Consider the following 21,742-nt stretch of genomic DNA (forward strand, 5'->3'; position numbering starts at 1 on the left):
TATAGCCTCTGTTTATCACCTTTCCTGCCGATAAACTTGCACCCTCAACAAGCAGGGTTAGTTCTGTTGGCAGGAGAGTGCTCCTGCCAACAAAGTGCTGTTCGACACCAGCGCTTGTCGTTGGCAAAACTTCTGTCTTTGGGGGTGGGGGTTAACACCTCTGAAAGACAAAAGTTTTGTCATTCAATTGCCAGTGTAGACAAAGCCTTTCTACTTTGTAATCTTGCTGGTACTGCAGAGCCAATGAAGCTAAGAGAGCGAGTTGGCTTGTGAATCAACAGAACTGTTAAATATGATCAAACTGCAGCCTTCAGTGAAGCCACAGTAACTTGACTGATATGGTTGCACAGGTGTTAACAGGGCATAATTTGAAAGCACTGTGGTTGCACAGGTGTACGCGAGGGTGTAATTTGAACGAAAGTTTTTTATACTGGTGATAAACAAGCAGGAAAACACACAAACACAACTTGGCTTTTATAGCCTAGAATGAGGTTAAAGGACGGGCAGTTAAGAAAAACATTACCTGTCAAATGAGCAAATTTGAGCTGGAGATTAAATACAAATATAAAATTTCAAAGATGGATCCCTACAATGCCTTTTTTAAACAGGCATTTTTTCATATCAAAATCACACAAAGGCTCTAAGATCACACTGCTCTTGTTATACAGGACAAGTCAATAGTTTTGAGAAATTGAATAACTGACAAATATTTCAGCATAGGGATTAAAGACCTCACAAGAGGATAAGCATTTCCATAGGTGTGTTCATTCTTGTGAAAATAATGCTGTATTTTTAAAACTGACAAACTTTGTTGATCGAAAAGCTTGAATTTTGCATACCGCTGGCTTGGATGTCCAAGGCCTTAGTGCATGCTCTGGAAACCTGCATTAACAATTTGGCAATTGTTGACAGCAGGGCCGGCTCTAGGCACCAGCTAAGGAAGCAGGTGCCTGGGTGGCAAATCTGAAGGGGTGGCACTCCGTCCATTCTCGAGGCAGCACTCACACTTTTTCCTCCTCCCTTCTTCAGTGGCAGCTTTTCCTTTTTTTTTTCTTCTGCAGCAGTTAGATGGCAGCTTTTTCATTTCTTCTTCTTCAGCGGCAGTTCGGCAGCAGCTTTTTCCTTTATTCCTTCTTCAATGGCAGCTTTTCATTTCTTCTTCTTTGGCGGCACTGCTGCAGCTTTCTCCCCCACCCCCCCTGCCACTTGGGGTGGCAAAAAAGGTAGAGCTGGCCCTGGTTGACAAGATTCTATTGATATACACATTTGTATTTCTCAGTTTGAATTTTTCTCCATCCTTTCTCCTAGTCTTTTATATATAGACTGTTTATAATTCAAATTAAATAGTTTATTTCTGCAAAAATTGGCATTTATTTATTGTTTTATATGTGTGTGGGGGGGGATTAGCAATGGCTCCTCTGTGACTGGGAGTCTGTAGTCATGAGGTCCACAGTTGGGAATAAATCAGTGGAGGAGAGAGCAGATACCTATCTAATTCTTGTTATATTTCTGCTTTCTAAAGGGTCCAGACTTAGGGCCTGAGAAAAGGACGGGCAGGTTTGAAAAGTGAAATCTCTCCTATTAGTAAAAATGTTAGTTTCCAGCAGAAAACTTCAAAAAAAAATAAAAGCTTTATTTCATTTTAACTTAATGTTTTTGTTTTTGTAATCAGCAAATTGGGGTTCCCATTTTCAGTTTAAGGATTTTCAAGATTCCTCCTCTGCCTTTTTTTTTGACTAATGCAAAAGGAAGAAATATGTTAGTGTGAGTAAGTGGGGGGAGATTATTCCAAAAAACAAAATGGAAATCTAAACACATTTTTCACTGTTTCAAAATGTCAATTTGAAATAAAGACTTATTTAAAAATTTACTCCAGTAAAATCCACATTTGTGGGTATCAAAGCGTCCTGCTAAAAAGCTTCAGTTTTGATTGAACTTTTTGGAGGGAAAATTTCTCACACACACAATTTTGACCAGAGCTCTAATGGAAGGAATGTGACCTGCCCATGAATCAGTCTTAAACTCTTTCAGGTCACCTTCTGATGCAAGTGAAGCTGCTGTGCTTCAGTCTCCAGCTCCCTGCACCATTAACAGTCAGGGGAGGGGGACAGGGCCACCCGGGGGGGGGGGGGCAAGAGGGCCAATTTGCCCTGGGCCCCGCAGGGACCCCCACGAGAGTTTTTTGTGGCCCCTGGAGCGGGGTCCTTCACTCGCTCCGGGGACCCCAGAAAACTCTCGTGGGTCCTGGGCCCCTGGAGCTTCTTCCACTCCTAGTCTTCGCTGGCGGGGGGCCTTCCGCTCCGGGCCAGAAGGGCCCCCCGCGGCCGAATTACCGCCGAAGTGGGACCTGCGGCCAAAGCGCAGCCCGGTCTTCGGCGGTAATTCGGCCATGGGGGGTCCTTCCATTCCGGGACTCGCCGCCGAAGTGCTCCGAAGACCCGCGCCGCTGAATTACCGCCGAAGACCCAGCTGCACTTCGGTGGTGGGTCCTGCTTTGGCGGTAATTCGGCGGCGGGGGGCCCCCTGCCGCCGAAGACCCTAGGCCCCCGGAATCCTCTGGACGGCCCTGGAGGGGGACATAAATAGTAGAGCAGGAAAAATGTTACTGATGCCATTAACCACCCCTCACCTCTCCCTCCCCCAACTCACATGTTTTATCATAAGAGTAATTTATCTGGTACAGTTGGCAGCCCCCAGCACCCTTTTGGAAATGCACTGCATGTTCCAGTACTCTAATGATTACAGCAGTGCTAACAATTGGTATTTGTTTCCTTAAGTGGAGTAACTTAAAATACTGAGTTAAACATAAAATCTGAATTCATTGTTACATTCTCTCCTTATTTTGCTGGAAGGCACAATGCTGTATGAAAGAGAGCAAAAATAAGTTGTACAAAGTTCCTACTTAATAAAATGTAACTGTTTATTTTTCAACTCCTTGGAGAGTCCTTAATGCTAATTTCACCTTATCTTCTCCCCCTCCATCTCAAGCTGTCTGGGATCCCTGCAAGTTTTTAATTGCACCCCCATCCCTGAAAATCTGTATTATATATACCTAACAAAGCTATACTAATTCTTCACTGTATTCAGATGCTTTTATATTATATCCCCATCCCTTCGTCTGTTTGTGCCTTTAGTGTTGTGATTAGCATCCCAGGGGAGCCAACTGAGGTCACTCAAGTAGGGTGAACTACAAAGAATGGGGCAGACAATTCCCAAAGTTGGTGGACATTCCAATACTTAGATTCACCAAGCCTGCACAAAACAGCTTCTATAATACCTCACTGGTTACCCAGAAACCAACAGCACAGTTCCCTTGAAGTAACCCAGTGTTGGGCCTCCACCCAAACACCCAAGTCAAATATGATGAGGGTTACAGAAAATCTTAGTCATCATATAAAAAAGTTTTAACAATCCCAAAAGACTGGACACATTACCTCCCAGGTTAATGAATATTTCAGATCTTACCCAAATACATGCCTACAGGCAATCCTTAACTAAACTAAAGTGTATTAAAACAGAAAAGAGCATTGGTTAGAAGATCAATATACATACAAACATGAATACAATTCTTAAGATTCAGATTCATAGCCAAGATGGTGAGCTTTTTAAGTTGCAAAGAGTTCTTTCAGAATCAGTTCATAGGTTATAGTCCAATATTTATATTCAGGGTGGTCCAGTCAGGACTGGGATCTCAGCCTTGTGGCTTGAGCTTTCCCTGCATGAAGCTTCAAGCACAGCTGAGATAAAAAGGATTGGGACCTAGCAGCCACTTGATCATACAATCCTGGGTGAAAAATAGGCTTTTGAGATAACCTTCTGTTTCCTAAACCTCATCGGTAATTAATTACATGGATTAACATAATATAATGTATCCATTAAGCACTTTACCACAAACTTTAAAGAGACATATAGAAATGACATTATTGTATCCACGATTAATCTAAATGTTAATATTCCCTTTTGATCTCTGAATCATTAGCTATAGAGTGACAGACAGGAACTGTCTGTTTACATGGCTAACATTTATGAGTGTACACATACAACTAGTATCACTCCTAACTTCTAATAATATAGGTTTGATTTTCAAAGTTTTAGCCTATTTACCACAGAATGGCCCTAATTATAATTTCTAACGTGTCTCTACAGGTTGACTCTGGGTTAGTTAGCCTGCAGGATGCTTAACCCTTTCTGGCCACGCATCATACTTTGTAGAAGATTTGTTGCAATTATGTAACAGTGGTAGCAGCAATGATTTGCATTATTTTAATTAGCTAATGTCACCCGTATGTAACCCCTTCAGGGAGGCAATTGTCCTTTTTTCTGTGTTGTACAATACCCAGCACAATAAGGTTCTAATCTTGATTGGGGCCTTTAGACATTACTGTAATATAAATATTTACCAAGAGTCTAGAAGCAGTTTTCAGCCTACCATGCCAGGTTAAAATATGCAGACCTTGCAAACAGACATGGGAGGCAAGTTTGTAGAAATTTTGGTGGTGCCCAGAACCCGCCCCCCCAACTCTGCCCCCCAACTCCACCCCCTCAAACTCCATCTCCACCTGCCTAAGGCTCTGGGTGGGGTTTCAGGGGAGAAGTCTGGGGTGCAGGTCCTGGGCTGGGGATTAGGGTGCAGGAGGGGTGCAGGCTTTGGGAAGGAGTTTGGGTGCTGGGTGCAGGCTCCGGGCTGGGGCACGGAGTGGGTGTGCAGGAGGGGGTGAGGGCTGCAGGCTTTGGGATGGAGTTTGGGGGCAGGCTCTGGGCTAGTGGTGGGGGTGTAGGAAGGGGTGAGGGGTGCAGGCTCTAGGAGGGAGTTTGGGTGCTGGGTGCAGGCTCTGGGCTAGGGCAGGGGGTGGGTGTGTGGGAGGGGGTGAGGGGTGCAGGCTTTGGGACGGAGTTTGGGTGCAGGCTTGGCTGGGGGGTTGTAGGAAGGGGGAGGTGGTGCACGCTGGGGCAGAGGATCAGGCTGCAGGGGAATGAGGGTTGGGGCTGAGGATGAGGGGTTCATGATGCGGGGGGGCTCAGAGCTGGGGCAGAGGCTCAGGGGGATGAGGGTTGGGGCTGAGGATGAGGGTTTGGGGCATTGGAGAGGCTCAGGGCTAGGGCAGAAGAGCAGGGTAAGGGCAGCCTGCCTTGCCATTAGCGGATGGCAGGCGCTAGGACTCTGGGGCAGCAGATAGCAGTTCTGCCGGGAGCCGATCTGCGAGCAGGCAGGGACGCGGCAGAGGGGGGACCCAGGGGGAGGGGTGGAAGGCGCAGGCTGGGACCCGCTCCAGGAAGGGACGCGATGGGGCGGGGCGGTGGGGGGAGACCCGCGGGGGCCGGGGCTGGATCCAGGCAGGGCCGGGGGAGAGACCCAGCTCCAAATATTGCTGAAGCAGGTCACCCGGCCCTGAATATTCCTGGAGCCTGGGCACCTCGAGCCCATATAACTCGCTGCCTATGCAAACAGATTAGTCTGGTAGTTTGGGTGGGAGTGATTTCGAGCATAAAATAGCAGCTGTGAAACATGAACTCTCTAGAAAGCCCAGCACTTAGCTTTAGCTGCGGTGGGGGAACTCACTCTATCACAAAAGTAAAGTGGCTGTTGGTCGGTGAAAAGGTTTGTGCGCTAATGGCGGCTTAAGGAGCCTGCAGAGTAATCTCTCAAACATAAGCAACATTAATTTTTATTTTTGATGGATATACCAGTAATTATTTTGGCCAGCTTTACAATGTACAGTAAATTGGATGTGGATTTCATAATCATCTGTGTAGTCTACACTGAAGCCTATCAGCAATGGACATTTTTTTCTCCTTAAGTAAAAGTTTCTGTTTAAATCCTCAGGGTTCCCAATACTGGCGTTTCACTAATGATGCGAAGGATGTGGGATATCCCAAACAAATTGCAAAAGGATTTGCAGGACTAAGTGGGAAAATAGTAGCAGTTCTTTCAGTAGCACAACACAACGAAAGGCCAGAATCTGTGTATTTTTTCAAGAAAGGTATGTTTCACGTCTACAAATGTTAGAAGTATTCAGTTTATTTCTTTTGGGAATAAAACTCTGCTCCATTTTCAAGTAAGATTGCATGTCTGGCAACAGATAAGTGATGACAACAGTACATAGCGCACCAGAAGATCCTGAGTTAACCTGAGGCTTCAGAGACAGCCTTTGAATGCCAAAGTGATCATGGAAGTTTACTTTTCAGGATAGGGTTAGGAGGAAGAGTTTTACCATCATTTGAATGCTATTCCAGTCACAAGTTAATGAGGCCTGGTAAGACCTGAAATAGACCAATCACCACATATCTATGTATGGAACTGTTTCTCAGTCATGGTTCCTTTCCTTGAAAAGCACTGGATTTATCTTATTTGAATGGTATATAGCATCTATACAGGAACATTTAAAGGAGCTATTCAGATTAAAACTAGGCAAGTAAAATAAACCGAATCCTGCAATCCTTTCCTTGCTTCCACTCCCTTGAGGAATGGGAATTATGCAAGCAGAAAGCCTGCAGCATCAGGCTAGTGCCCTACAATTTCACTTTTTCTTCTCAAGAGGATTGATCCCATTCACTCAAATAGTGCTTACTACCATGGATAGTCTCATTGACTTTAACAGAACTACTCACAGAAGTAAACAAACGTTAGGCCAGGTCCTGTTAGCATCATACTTCTAAGTTATATATGTAATTTTGAGGCATTTCAAGCTGAAAGTTTCGTCAATAGCCTTTGGACTGTTATCTTCCCAGCCTAGCAAGTTCATATTAGGCTACTGATGACATTTCTAATTCAACTGTTTTCACAACTGGAACAAACTTCTGCTTCAGGTGGCAGCGTTCAACGTTATATCTACAATCAAGAACCAGTCAAAAAGTGCAAAAAGAAAGTATATGTTAGGTACCCAGCTTATACACCCAGAGCAGTGATCAAGAGGAGACGCTTTGAACGTGCAATAAGATCAGCAATCATGTACCGCACACCAGTCATGTACCATACTCTCAGAATCAACCATAATCCATCTGGTCAGTTATATTTAATGTTAAATGGTTTTTATCTTCATTTTAAAATTAATAGTCTTTGAAGGACAGCATTTTTCCATCTGTTCAACTTCTTTAATGTATGCTTTTAAATCTCTTCATCCTAGCAGCTGTTCTCTCTCAGCTTCTCTTCCCAAATTATAGCTTTGCACAGCCCATGTTTTAATATATTTTCCTAACTTAAAGCAATTTTCTTGTCTGCAGGAATATTACATCATGAAGTTAAAATAAATTCTTACTGGAGAGGATTTCCAAAAGTAGTTCACTCAGCTATATCAATACCTAACTACCAAAGACCAGATGCTTATGATTACTATGTTTTCTCTAAAGGTAAGTTAAAGCTAAAACACGTTAGCTCAAATCTCAAAGGCAAATGCAGCTTTCTGAAATGTGAAGTTACCTACCCTTTCCACTGGAAGAGAACTGCCATGATGAAGTTTAATAAGTACTAGGGTTCAGGCTTAAAAAAAAAATGGCAATAACTCAAGCTTCGCCCATAAGCCCTGAATAACTGGATGTTTCTACTTAAAATGATCAGCAGAGAAATAGCTAGCCTGTGCCACAAGAACTTAGGCAGATAGGATTAAAAAAAGGATTGGACATTTATAGGGATAACAAGACTATCTGGAGTGGTCATTGTAATGACAAACCATTCAAGAATGAAATCCTCACACCACTGAAGTGGTAGGAGTTTTGCCACTGACTGCAATTAAGTTAGGATTTCACTCAAACACTTCAGGATTTAAAATCCTATGCTTCAGGGCATAAATCAACTTCTAATGGGGTTAAGGAGAAACTTTCCCTTTGGGCAGCATCCCATAAAGGCACAGTGAAGGATTTTGTTGTTACACCTTCCTCTAAAGCACTGGATGCTGGACTAGGGCCATCACTGGTCTGATCCACTGTGACAATTCCAATCATGCCTATGAAATAAGTGAGACAATGCACACCTGTGGAATAATAAGGTTCCACTTTTACAGTTTTAAGAAAAGGCTTAAACTCTTTAGATTCTTCAGAGAATTGCTGGCACAGAATTCAACTGAGCATGAGACAGCAGAGACAAAGAACATTCTCCCCTTAACTCTCAAGCCTTTAGCTGAGGGATGTTCAGTTGTTTAAAACACTATCTGTTCATGTGCACCCAATTTTACAACTATGAAGAATGTCTTCTGGGATTTTTGAGTATATTTGAATCAGCTGTGTTTGGGTTTCAAAAAAAGATCATCTCTCACAGTATAACTCTGAACAGTGTGAAATCTTCAAAGTAGTATTTGTCAAGAGACTTGACAAGCTGCCAGTATCTTTTTAAAACGGGAACTGCTTTTATAAAAATGGGCTACTGTGAGTTGACTAAGTGGCACAGTTTTCCAGGTGTGAGCTGGCTATAACTGTTATAGGGTAAGATTACATAACTGCCAATACTCAAATTGGGTGCCTAAAAAGAGTAAATGTCTGAATGAAATGCTTTGTCTGGAAACTGCTATTAAAGCCTCTCTCTCAACTACAGGTGCATCAAGTGTGATACAATGTACCAGTTCTGCCAAAGTGACAATAAAAAGGGAAAGATGTTAACTCTAATGTTAACTCAGCACATAGATCAGAGACCTTTTTATATACTGAAGACTTCCTAGATCTGGAATTTTAATTTCCACTCAAACTGCACTTCTCTCATTGCAGATCAATACTACAATGTGGATGTGGCCAGCAGAATAGCAAGATCAGTTACCTCTCAGACAGGGCAGACGGTATCCAAGGACTGGTATAAGTGTCCTAAAGATGAATTGTAAGACAGAATTTTAAAGAAAGAAGCCATTTTAATTTGAGTTTGTCTAATTTTATTAATAAAGACATTGAAATACGCGCACATCAATCTACGTACAAAATGCTGCTTTTAGCGCTGCAATCATTACACTTAAGCAACGCTAGCCAATCTGACAGTCTGTATACACAGCTTCAATTACTTTACAGAACTTCTAACTAATATTGCCTCTGTTTAGGCCTCCTCTGCCTCCCATTGCATGAGTTACACCTGTTTAGGGAAAGAGAAAAGTATTAATGCAAGTATTTTTCCCCACTCCAATAATCAAACATTGTCAGTTTGCTACTTTGTTTGGTGATGAGATGAGTGTGCTGTGGAATATTCTGTTAGCAATCTCTCTCTCCATGATGGCCTAGCACAAGGAGGTACTACTGTGGACTTACATTCCACGGGCCAGAAGAGTCACAACCACAGCATGCTCAATTATGGGTGGAGAGGGTTACCCTCCTTTGTCAACAGCCAGCCTTTTGGTTAAGTGTGACAATAGATGGAATTGCAATGGAAATCTCTTCTAGTTCTGTAAGTGCATTTTTACGGTTAGAGCCACAGCATCTGAATGTTAACAGATATGTCTGCACTAGCACCAAGATATGCAGAATACTTAATATTTATGCTGATGAATACATTTAATCTGGGTAGGGGTTTTTTTAATGTGGGGGTTGTTATAGCTAAAAATCATTAGTAGCAATCAAAGTAAAATCTGGAGAATACTAACATAATAAGCTTCTGTAATTTCAATCATTTAATTTTCTTTAAAAAACAGCATAGTGATTCCAGACATCATCTCAACAAAAATCTTAAATTTGAAATAGGAAAATTGTGTTAGGAATAATCTTAAAGATCAGAATTGTATCATATCGAGCTTATGTCCTAGCGATAAATTGCCAAAAAAAAGTAAGTTTAAAATATACTGCAATTTATACACCCTCTAAAATCAGAGCCAGGAGGAGGAAGTTTTCTGTAGTCTTTTTGCCTGTCACCCAAATGAATGCTTTGGGTAATATATATTGAAAGCTCTGTGGGCAAGGACCCTGCATTATTCAATGTCTCATTATGTATACTTATGGTGGCATTATAGATATCCAGTTTCAAAAGGGTTAAGAAAATTAAGAGGTCATTTGAAAGAGTACATACATAGTCACAATAATTATAGCATTGACAGCCACTTACCCCTCTGCCTGTTAAACTGACGACCACGGACACCAGTTCTTAACGTTGGTGGCTGAAGTCTGACACGCCGAAAAGGCTTTGGCTGATTACTGCTTGTGTCTGTAGAGATGGAAAAGTTTCAGAAAAAATATACAAGATTGTTACTGCAGTATAATTTGTAACTGTTAGCAAGTCCATCGTTTAATTAACATACAGCTGTACTTGTCTTTCATATTTTAAAAATTTGAGGGTGCAACCTATTTCATTAACATCATCTCAAAAAATAATAAAGCCTCAGATTGAACAAGTATGTTTGTTATCCTTTGATTTTTTTTTTTTAAACTCACTAGCTGGGTTAAATTATTTGCAGCTAAGATCAAATGCATCTAATTACAATCTTGCCCTTTGACGTCTGCATTGCTTACATCATATCCCTTTTAAAAATTCTACTAGGACTAAATTTTGAATCCCATACTCACAAGAGTAGTCCCACTGAAGTACATAATCACAACTCCAGGAAGGGATTCCCAATATGACCCTAAAATTTTCTTTTGAAGTGAGTATCCTTCAAGGTATTTTAAAAAGTTCTCTCTTAAAAGATATTTTGTTTTATTTCCTTTTTTATCTCCATTAGTTACTGATGACAAAAATACGGTCCAGTACTCACAGTCTGTTGCCCTCACCAAATGGAAATAGAAATTAAATAGATGAAAAAATGTCGAACTCTCCAAAGATTCACATGTCCATTTTACTTTGAAATGGAGTGACAGACTAATGGTTAGTAGACCAATGGATTAACAAAAGAATAAAGCTTTGCATCTGTGAATACTCATATGCCCATCATGTTACTTGTAATTTTTCACTTAGTAAAGGGATATTTTAGCACAGTGGCTCCCAACCTTTCCAGACTACTGCACCCCTTTCAGGAGTCTGATTTGTCGTGTGCACCCCCAAGTTTCACCTCACTTAATTGCTTGCTTACAAAATCAGATAAACATAAAAGTGTGTCACTAGTACTAAAAAAAATTCCTCAATTCCTCATTTTTACCATATAATTATAAAATAAATTAATTGGAATACATTGTACTTACATTTCAGTGTATACTATACAGAACAGTATAAACTAGTCATTGTATGACATTTTAGTTTGTACGGACTTCGCTGGCTAGTACTTTTTATGTAGCCTGTTGTAAAATTAGGCAAATATCTAGATGAGTTGACGTGCCCACTGGAAGACCAATGTGTAGTCCCAGAGGTATGAGTATCTTTGGTTGAGAACCACTGTTTTAGCAAACCTGTGATTATTTATAAGCAACCCAGATGTCTTAGAGGTTTATCCATGTTATCAACTGATACAGAACAAAAATCAATACAAATTTAAACACTTATGGTGGAAGAAGTTCCAGATTCAGGATAAATGCCACTCATCTGCCTACAAATCGCCACTCTCTCTTATACAATGCTGCCATAATGATTAGAGTTCACTCATAATTCAACCTGTCAACACACTGCTTGAGAAGGGAAGAGAAAGTTGAGTGTATTCTTAACAATGGCCACACCACTAATCTAAGTTTCCTTTTGACCCACTACGGAGACAACAATAAGTACTGAAGTTATGCTTCAGAAGGGACATTAAATGCTCAAAATAGTTGGTCTTAGTCTGGTCTCCACTGCCAACAATGTGCACTGCACTGGAAAAAGGCTTGAGGTACAGGCATCCTACAGAAGAGTAGGAAGCCATCTGCATTAGGAAGGAAGCCAATACCTGCTGATGAGCTGGAAGGAGGATCCTGACTGGTGGAAGGGAGGTCTGACTCATCAGGTGCTTGAACAGATTCTTCTTCTTGCTGGCTATCGATTTCCAGACCAGCTTCTGACGTAATTCTGGAACATAAAAATGCAGGTGTTGAACAATGGTGATAAAACTCAAGAGAAATTGATAATCCCCTGAGAGCACAGATCATTTTGTAATTTAACAGGAAATTGATTTATTTTTTTTTTACCCTGGGTATTGTCATACACACACTTCACTTTTTTTCTACCTTGTTACCAGAAATTAGAGATATTAATATTTTAAAAACAAAGGCAGACAAATCCTCTTTGGCACTCATCTACCCATCCACTGCATACCACCAGAGTGACTGCCTGATCAGAAAAATGAGGAAGAAAAAAATAAAGTTTACTTGGAGCACTTGAGTAAAACCATGTGGCATGGAAGAATTTATACATCAATCTGCTCCCCATATTACAGAGGTCAGTGGGTAAAGGGGAAGTAAATATTTAATTTAAATGGAAACCAGTAAGACTACGCAGTATGATACAGTATATGAAATTTAAAGGCTGGGGAAAAGATCTGGTTCCTAGGGTTTTGCCCAAAATGCCCTTTTCGGTGCAATACCTAAAAGGCTTGGATTAATGATTTTTCAAAAAGCCAGTACCAAGACAGTAACAAAGCTATCTTAAAGAGCATTCAGAGTCCAATGGAAGCTTCCCAATGGAAGGACAACTAGATCAGTTGATTACATGGAAATCTGAGGGCAGAATTAACAAAATAAAAATAAAATCATTTTAAACAATCTATGGGGCTGCTTGGTTGTATTTTCTCCACTTAACTCCCCATTTGTGCTGTTTTATTTCCCTTGCCTGGGTACAGGACTCTACATTTGTTAATATCAAATTCTACCCTTTATCAGAAACCCCACAGCTCTCCAGGTTACTCTTAGTTTGTTTTTGTCCTGTATGTGTCTAATTCTGGTGGTGTTCCAAATTTTGCTCACACTTGAACTTCAAACAACACACACAAAAGAAAAAAGCATTTAGCAGCTGAGCAGAGAGATGCTTTAAAAAACAGATAAAAAAATAAAAAGCTTCTGGAAAGCCAGACAGTCCTGGAATGGGCTCCAGCTATCACTGAATAAAGCCTGACGGATACTCCACAAGTTAGTTGAAGTGCTCAGCAGATCAGTTTTGAGAGCCACTGCATCAATCCATTTATCAAGGAAATGCATGCCCAACTCACTCATGCTCTGGGTGTCCAGAAAGGGTTTATATTCTTTTAAAAGATTTACATTTTGTTTCTGTTATTTCTGCAAAGTAGTAAATGAAGTTGTTTGGAAAAAAGGAAATCTGACATTGAGCTGTGACCATTTTGAGGTGTCTAGAAATTCTAGATCCCACTACCAGCGCCAGAGGTTGAATAAGCCTCTGATTCAGAGTTTAATTTTTGTTTTCCACTGCAAGTGGATTAGCTTGTGAACATCTTCCACCATTAAGTGGAAGCCACACTAATCCTGTTTTCAAGATGAATATAGTTCAATACAGGGAGACCAAAAGAAGTTGGTATTGAAGGAGGCAAAAGGTCACCAGATTCATTTGACAACTAATTTAGGAAACCACTCAGTGCTGGTGATCCCTTCCTGCCATGGACCAAATAGAACTAAGATTTAACAGACAACAGACACACTCAAACAATGCAATGCAATGAAAGCATGTAAAACTAAATCTCAAATACAGAATTAAGTCTTAATCCACAGAGCAGTGTATCTTACCCTTCAGATTCTGCTTCCACAAAAACCTCATCCCCATCATCACCCACTCCAGATTCAGTAGTAGTGGATAAACTGCCAGTGGACGTTGTAACCATTGGAACAGACTGAGAAGCATGCTCTGAAGGATCAGCTGTGGTACTTTCAGTAAAAACAGTCACTTCAAAAAACAAAATCAGGAAAAGCAGTTAAGAGAGACTGTTCTTTTGTACTTCTACCCAAATTTATTAAAATATTGGGTACTACAAGAACTCTATCTGCAGTAATATTTTCACCATAGCAGCAAACAACATAAACGGTAATATTATGCATTTTGTTGGGAAGTCAAAGCATCTAATATTATCACTACACTTTGCAATACTGATTCTCACCTGGCGCTGCGACTTGCAACGGAGTTGTTGGAACACTGCGGCCACCAGATTCTTCTTCATGGGCAAGGAAGAGTGGTGTTTCGTACATTCCTAAACCTACAACAAACAACTCTTGGTATTAATGGATGTAGTGAAAGCCTGTTAGACAGCAGAAAACTATATATCATTATCTGAAGGCAAACTAGTTATAGTACAGTACTAGTCCCTAGTACAACCCCGATGTAATCTATTGGTTTGTATTTAAATACTGAGACTGAGTAACTGAGATTACTCAAGAATAAACCTAGTTTGCACTTACGTAGAACCTTCAGCCCAAAGTTCTTCAGTATTAATGAAATAAACTACACTCCCACTTAAAATATCTCTATTTTAAAGACAGAGAAATAGATGCAGATGACTTAAGTGACTTGTCTAAGATTATACAGAGAATCAGTGAGAGCTAAGAACCAAACCTATATCTTCTGATGACTGACCTGAGCTTTAAACATAAGATAATGCTTCCTTTGACCAAATTGGAATTTTTTTTCAATTCTATGAGTGAAAATCCTATTAATTGTACACATGCAATTTAGTTCAGGCTACTTAAAACAAAGATAAGTTATTTCCAAAATAAATGTGTCACTCAGTAATGGGAAATTTGTTTTACAGAATTTAATGTTGAACAGAAGTAGTCTGGGCCTTCGAGCAATCTCAGTATTTTTACTCTATTTTTTTTAGAACAGCCCATCCTTTAAGCTTTAGTTCACTCTCACTCAAATAAACTGTCATATCCTTTTCAGATGAATATTGGAAGATCCCATGATATTTACTGTTTACTTGAAATCTGTCAGACTTTTATTACTGCAAGAGAATCTCAAACAGGATCAATTTATTTTAGAGCCAAGTCTTGCCAAAAAAGGCCAGAAAGTAATATTGTGCTAAGTACCCAGCTTCGTTAACATCAGATAATTTCCCCTAAATTTATTGAAACCTATGAAAAGAGACAGGCACTAGGTAATAATGCAATTATGAAAATGTCTCATTTGGCAAGCTTGTCAAGGCCTTACACTCAACTTGATGGCATTTACGTACGTACGTAATGCAGTAACTTTTGAACTCTGAATTCCAGGGAATGTTCTAGGCATCAATGGCCACGCTGTTGATTTTGGATAAAACTGAAAAACTCAAAGGGTGAAAACTGTGGATACATGAAGTCACTGCCAACTCTTTAGCACAAACCAGAGACCTCGAACACCTCTGCAAACTAGTTGACACCACCCATTAATGCCTTCCAGCACAATACTCCTATCTCATCTCTGTCTAACATGTTGACACAGTAAATGGCTGATCTTCCAGTCAGAAAAAAAAAAATTTAATGGTGGTGGGGTAGGGGTGAACACACAGATCCTGCCATGATTGAAATGGTGTGAGGAGGAAACTGGGAATGCTGGAATAGGGTGCACATAGAACTCTTAGTGGGAGAAGCTTTGGGGACCCTGGTCTGGTGGGAGGAGACCAGGGGCACATACAGAGCCCATGCAGTGGGGGAGGGGAAGAAAGGGAGACTGTGGAATGGAAGGGAAGGATGGTGTTTGGCACACAAAACTCCTGGCAGGTGGGAGGCAGGGGGATCCTGATATGGGTGGTGATGCACACAGATCTTCTATCATGGAATGAGAGACATGGGGGAAACGAGAATGGGCATGCACATAGAGCAGCTGGTAGAGAGGAGAAAGGAGGTGTCTGGTATGAGAGAAAGAGGAATGCAGGGCACACAGAACACCTGTCTGGGGGAGATGGAGGGAACTGCAGGGAGTCCTGGATACGAGGGATGAGACTGTGGCACATAGGAGGCTTATAGGAAGATTGGAGGAATGCAGGGAGCCCTTGGTGTGTGCAATAAGATCTGCCTACACAAGCTATAAAACATGCAATCTCCTAGCAATTTTTCTTTTTCCAAAGCTTATCTTAGTGATAGTGCTGTACGTCTCAACAAAAGATTACTGCCCTCAGTTCTTGATCTTCTCTCCGTTTTGCTTTTCTGACTCTTCTCAAGCCACTACTTTGCTCAGTGCCACCCCTACAATGAATGGTTTAGCAAATCTCTTACAGTTGCTTCTGTGCTGCCACAAAGGCATTGAAGAGAGACTGCTTGCAGCAGAACAGCAGCAAGGACAAGAATGAGCAATTGCCTGCGCACCATCATAGTGGACAAGGGCCTGCCTATCTCAAAGACTTGCTCTCTTCTGTACTCTACCATAACAGCTCTGATCATAAGGAACAGAGACGCTGGATGTTGCCAGGTTCAAGCTCATAGGAATTGAAAGCATTTTCAGTGGGTTATTATATTCAGTCTAAGCTTCAGGCTCATCTTTATCTAGCTACCTTCAAGAACACAATGCCAGCCCTATTCCTTTATATTAGCTTTGCAATAATGAAGTTAGAGCACAGCTTAACAGTATCCCTCACGGAAGCAGAGACTAATCCAATTGGGAAATAGTTTAAAGTGAGACGAGGAGTAGAGATTTGGTCTTTGGAACAGATTAATGTCTGGTATGTTATGTATTGAAGGCCCAGATACAGCAACACACACACACACGAGAGTGACAGTAACAAGAACTTTCTTGTGGGACATTGAGGCTAATTTACTGAGTACAACAGATCTTGACACACCTGAACCAATGGTGAGAAGATCGACAGAGACACACATCAAGACATGCTAGAGAACTGTATGCTGTGCAATTTGAAAGCATCTGTTACATTTTATGTGTTTTAATTTTGCTTGAGTGAAATCAAATTTCAATTTGTCACATATGGTGATGCAGGCAGTCACTGCCTGACAACACAATGGCTCAACAAGCTACCTACTTCACTGCGTTAGTGTTGGTTTTCCCAAAACTTGTACGTGCTATTCTAAATGGCTAAACATAGGCTTAGCAGAATTAATTTTATAATTTTAACGGATAATATCCATGTTAATATAAGCAACTTTTTATTTGTATCAATTTATATATTTTCACAGTTGCTGGAAATTATGGAGGTGGAAGGTAAGACAATTATTTAACGACAGTAGATGTTGAGATTCAGAAAAGTTAAAGCCTTATAAACATGAAATCACAAAAAGTTGTAAACATCGCATGTCACAATATACAAAGTAAACATCCTTAAAACAAACTAAGTTCTCAAAGTAAGAAAAATGCTACTTATCTTTAAATTTCAGTTATCATCAATTAAAATATTTTTTCATTGGTTTGTGTATGTATGGTGAAATTGACGTTTACCTATATTTACTAATAAAAATCTAGTCTTTCTAAGCCTAAACCGTCAATCATCCTTACATTAATAGTAGTTACAAATGACAAACCTAATAGTACTAGATAAGCAAAACATCATCTCTGCCTCCTTAGTCCTTCTACCCTTCCTATAACTACACAGAAGTACAGACAAGATATAGTTGGAATGGAGGTGACAATTAGTTTCTCAAGCTGTTTACATTTTTTCTAACAATCATAAAACAAAGGTATTACACAGATTTACCTCCTTGTGATGCAAGCTGGCCAAGATCGGAGTGGCTGGAACTAGTCTGTGGCATATCTTCTGGAGGCCCAAACCTGAATCTGGGAACTCCAGCAACCTGGGGGGAACTACAAAGATGCAGAGTGTGCTGTAAACACTGTTTAATGAACTAAAAAACTATAATAAAATTATTTTAATTGAATAAGGAAAACAAATTATCTATGATACAAATAAGATTAGTAGCCAAACATTTCATCAGCATTATCCAAAGTAATTAGTTTCTCCATTGCAGCTGCATCAAAATGATAGGGTTAAAAAATACTCCACTAGTAAGAAAATAGTAAAATTGCTTTCAATGAATACTGTCACATTTAAATAGCTCCTTTGGCTTTACACAATTAATTTGTAAGTGGCCCCAAAATTGGGATAAGCAACTATTCTTCACAGCAGCTTGCTAGTGTATTTTAACTGATCTTTATAGTTAATATTGAGAAAACATGCTTTTGTCACTTCTAGCACTAATGTGAATGTGCAAAAGAGGGGCTTGAAGTAGCATGATAACCCACTGTTGCCCTAATAATTTAACTGTATGACTTTTTAAAGAAACAGGTTACACTAGATTAGAATGTGACCAGAAACTTACTTTTCTGAATCCCGTTTTATGATGTACGGTTCGACCAACTCAATATTTGTGACTTTCTCTTAATCATCTAGTAGACGGAATGCTATTTAGTATCTTAATATACAATCACTAAATCATTATATTTTCATTTATCTTTAAGCAAAGAACCATTCAACTGTTAGGAAAAGGGAAATATACAAGAGCATTTGCTTTTATTATTATGACTTCTACATACTGAATTGCTTCTGCAAATCCATCTGTACGATGTGGTACCACAAGAGTTGGGGTGCTTGGAACGGTCCTGTCCTCATCATCAAAAAAGTGTTGCTGCTGAAAAAAATATTAAGATCAGAAGCTAAAATATATTCATTATTCTGTCTCTGTTTGCTTCTAAATAAAAAACTCATCTACAAAGGTTGTTCCCTCCCAAAAAAATAGAGCTAACAGCTTTAACCACTATTTGTCTAGTCAACAGTGTGGTGGGAACCAAAGTCAAAATCAAAAAGTATTTTAAAAGATTGATTCCTAAAGAATAGTAATAAATATCAGCTGTGTCTAAACTGACCCAGATTCACAAGGGTTTTTAGCTTCATCTCATACTTAATACACCTTGCCTGGTATTCACATTTGGAATAAGCTAAGGGATGGAAGTCCCATTAACATGAAAACCACAGCTTGACTAAACCTATCTGCAAGGTTACACAAACATCCAAGGAATTCTTTAGTGCTCTGGTAGTCTTAGACTACAAAGTTCAGAGTGCTCTCTCAAAGTTTTTTTAGGAGCAGACTGACATTTACTTACCATGCCCCCTATACCAGGAGTTAGTTGAAGCCCACGGCCCACTGACTGCCTCCGAGTCATCTGGATTCTCTTTATGGTAAAAGGAGGAATAAAGTGGTATAAATGTTTCTTGGGGATTCTAGCAACATGCAAATATCTTCAGGAATAAAGTTTAGTGATAAAAGGTAAATAAAGAAATTCTTTTGGCTTTCTACCAAAAGCATGACTTGAGTAACAAAACCAGCTAGCATATTTTTGTTTATTGGTGAAAGCCATATTCCAGATATATTTCATCATGCACTTAATTCCTATAGTTAAAACAATCCCAAATCAGGTGGAAGCAACTATTTTACAAAATGGGACAATATTACACCCAAAAGGGGGGAAATTAATATAGAAACTTTTTCTGAATAAAGAGGAAATAGTGAGTGTGTCAATGGCATTCAAATCATTTTCACAAGACAATTTTAGTATAATCTAAACAAATGGTTCAGTGGTTTAGCATTTAGTGTAAAAAGTGCTCAGAGCAGTTTTTTGGTGCACTTCATCACAGAAAGGCCTTTAGAAAATAAACAAAATATTATAAACCATATTATAATCGCTTGAAAGAGCACAATAAACCAAATGAAAAATGTATGAACAATTATAATTGTGTCTAAGTTAGAACTATTAAGGTCAGTTTAATTTTTTCCCCAAAAAACTTAACAAATTTCAAGTTCTGAGCACGGAATTGTCAAAACTTCTGGCATTCAATCTTCAACTCTCTCTTGGTGCTCACTGTACTGTGGAGGAAGCATGCTCAGCACAGCTCACCACTTAAATCTCAGACCAATTAAGCAGCACTGCAGACCAACTCTCAAGGAGACCTAGTCAGGGCAGACTGAGTAGAAGCCTACTGACAGCATTCAACATTTCTTGATGTAATAAAGTATGCAAAGTCCCGTACAGAGTCAGGCCACGGAATTTCCCCAAAATAATTCCTCTCTCTGACAAAAATTAAATCTTGTTTTAAAAACTGCCGGTGATGGAGACTCCATCACAACTATTGGTAAATGGTTCCAATGATGAATTACTCTTATTAAAAATGTGCGCCTTATTTCCAGCCTGAATTTGTCTAGCTTCAACTTCCAACCATGATCAATGTGGTTTCTGGTCTTTGTCTTCTTTCTCCATTCTTTCCCCATTCTCCTATCTATCCCACGTCTTTTATCCCATCCTTCCTTGTGTGCTACCTTTTTTTCTCTCTGCACTTTTTGTTTTTTGGTCTTTATTTTTTCCTCTATTCTTCTCTTTTATCTGTTCTCTCTTGGGGCAGAGATGATTTGAAATTTGGAAGGTGTTACATGTACCTAGCTAAGCACAGGCCTTGCGCCTCTTCCCACTCTGCAATTTGTGCTTCCACTTCAGCTCCCCATCAGGCTACACGGAGGAAAAGAATCCTGATTTTCAAGAGAGGATGAAAGTACAGGGAAAGTCATTGTCTCTGTCCTCATTAGTTACAATATTTTCCACACCTCATGCATGGGGTGGGCTAATACACTGAAAGTCACGGAGAGATCCTGTGACACTGCAGGACTCATCTGTGTAGCACTATGCTTTTAAAAACAGCCCTTTCCAACCTTCCTCACCCGCTGCCAGGTCCAACCATGAAATATAAGCATGTTAGCTGAAGTTTCTGGTAAAGTGGAATAGTTAAAGTTGACATGTAATCTGTCATTAGGGTTCAGAGATAAACACCCCATAGAAATAAACGGGAACAGTGCACACCTCTCAGGACAAGGGGACTGTAAATTAGCTCACAGTCAGGAGGCTTCTTTTTGCAACCACAAGGGTAAGACTTTTTGTTTCTTTAAGTGAAAGCTTAAAATTCTGTAGAATCTTAAGATGTTACGTACAGCTCAAACACAAGGCATTGGGCACAAAAAGGTTAGCTGAGAAGACAGTGGGAGTTTCCTTACGCCACACCTGCCTCTGGGCAAAGAATATTTCACGAAAGTCTGAGCCAGATCTTGCTACAGCCTGCTCAAAAACTGCTTTTAGAGTGGAAATACAGACGAGTATTGACTAGAACAGTGCCGGTATAATCATTTCAAGATACACACTCATCACTGTTGCCTTACTGCTTTTAATGGTCATTTCACTTGTACAGCTAGTTAAGTAAAATCACTGCCATATTTCAAGAGATGAGAAATTTAAGTTAATTTGCTCAGCTGTTTCAATTAATATCTGTATGTTTCCTTTTTGTAAGACACCATATAAAAGTAGTACAGTTGGACCAAATACACAGGACTAACACCTTATTTACAAAAGCTACATAATTAAGTAGTTTCCTTAATTTTCTAAAGTGTTGAGTGATTTCCTACCTGTACTGGTGGACCCAGTTCCTGGGGTGGAGCATGAATAGTCAGTCGTGGGGGTAGAGGATGTGGTGGTCTGCGTGGTGACTGAGGTAGCCGAGAAGCCTGCCTCTCTGAGGCAGATGTTGGCTGCTGTTCTCTTGAACTTTCATGGGAGAAAGTTGACTCTGCAGCACTTGTACTTCCTTCGCCTAAAATGCACGGAAATATCACACAATAAAAACACTGTACTCCACAAATCTATGACCAGAGTAATTAAGGCAGTACTTCTTTTAATTTACTGTCCTTAGCTGCAATGACAGAAGTATAACTTAAAAAAATTGATGTACACTGTAATACTTTTATAAAGAATATGAAGTCACTTCACCCACCACCCAAATGGAATCAATCCTGAAGCACGAGTAGTTTGAGACGAAACTGCAATATAAACTTACAGAACATACAGCAAAATTGAAAATCAGATTAACATGCTAAAGCAGACATTTCTACACTTGCAAAAAGCAGTAACTGACCAACTGTGATAACTGAACAGTGCCCGGATTTAAAAAGTCATTTGAAAGACAGCATGTCTCCAAGTTAAAGAAAC

At 40.0% G+C, this 21,742-nt stretch overlaps 2 protein-coding genes across 4 annotated transcripts in view; one reads left to right on the forward strand and one right to left on the reverse strand.

The window, feature by feature from the left end:
- The window catches only part of PRG4 (proteoglycan 4), a 36,333-nt gene extending 27,509 nt beyond the window's left edge, over positions 1-8,824 (forward strand). The window contains exons 9-12 of the mRNA XM_030572672.1: positions 5,825-5,981; positions 6,808-7,002; positions 7,222-7,347; positions 8,695-8,824. Coding sequence (XP_030428532.1) covers positions 5,825-5,981; positions 6,808-7,002; positions 7,222-7,347; positions 8,695-8,804 — 588 coding nt within the window. The 3' untranslated portion in view covers positions 8,805-8,824. The remainder of the gene's footprint in view (positions 1-5,824; positions 5,982-6,807; positions 7,003-7,221; positions 7,348-8,694) is intronic.
- A 5-nt stretch (positions 8,825-8,829) lies between these two features.
- TPR (translocated promoter region, nuclear basket protein) overlaps positions 8,830-21,742 on the reverse strand; it is a 79,861-nt gene continuing 66,948 nt past the window's right edge. For 2 of the 3 annotated variants that reach the window (XM_030572671.1, XM_030572669.1), the window contains exons 43-51: positions 21,163-21,347; positions 18,821-18,889; positions 18,254-18,348; positions 17,418-17,524; positions 13,902-13,997; positions 13,534-13,690; positions 11,751-11,869; positions 10,007-10,105; positions 8,830-9,046 (exon numbers count right to left, since the gene is read on the reverse strand). In XM_030572671.1, coding sequence (XP_030428531.1) covers positions 8,991-9,046; positions 10,007-10,105; positions 11,751-11,869; positions 13,534-13,690; positions 13,902-13,997; positions 17,418-17,524; positions 18,254-18,348; positions 18,821-18,889; positions 21,163-21,347 — 983 coding nt within the window. In that variant the 3' untranslated portion in view covers positions 8,830-8,990. The remainder of the gene's footprint in view (positions 9,047-10,006; positions 10,106-11,750; positions 11,870-13,533; positions 13,691-13,901; positions 13,998-17,417; positions 17,525-18,253; positions 18,349-18,820; positions 18,890-21,162; positions 21,348-21,742) is intronic. The other variant, XM_030572670.1, reaches the window with a different exon arrangement.

The sequence above is a fragment of the Gopherus evgoodei genome, chromosome 8 (assembly GCF_007399415.2).
Source record: "Gopherus evgoodei ecotype Sinaloan lineage chromosome 8, rGopEvg1_v1.p, whole genome shotgun sequence".
Classification (NCBI taxonomy): domain Eukaryota; kingdom Metazoa; phylum Chordata; order Testudines; family Testudinidae; genus Gopherus; species Gopherus evgoodei.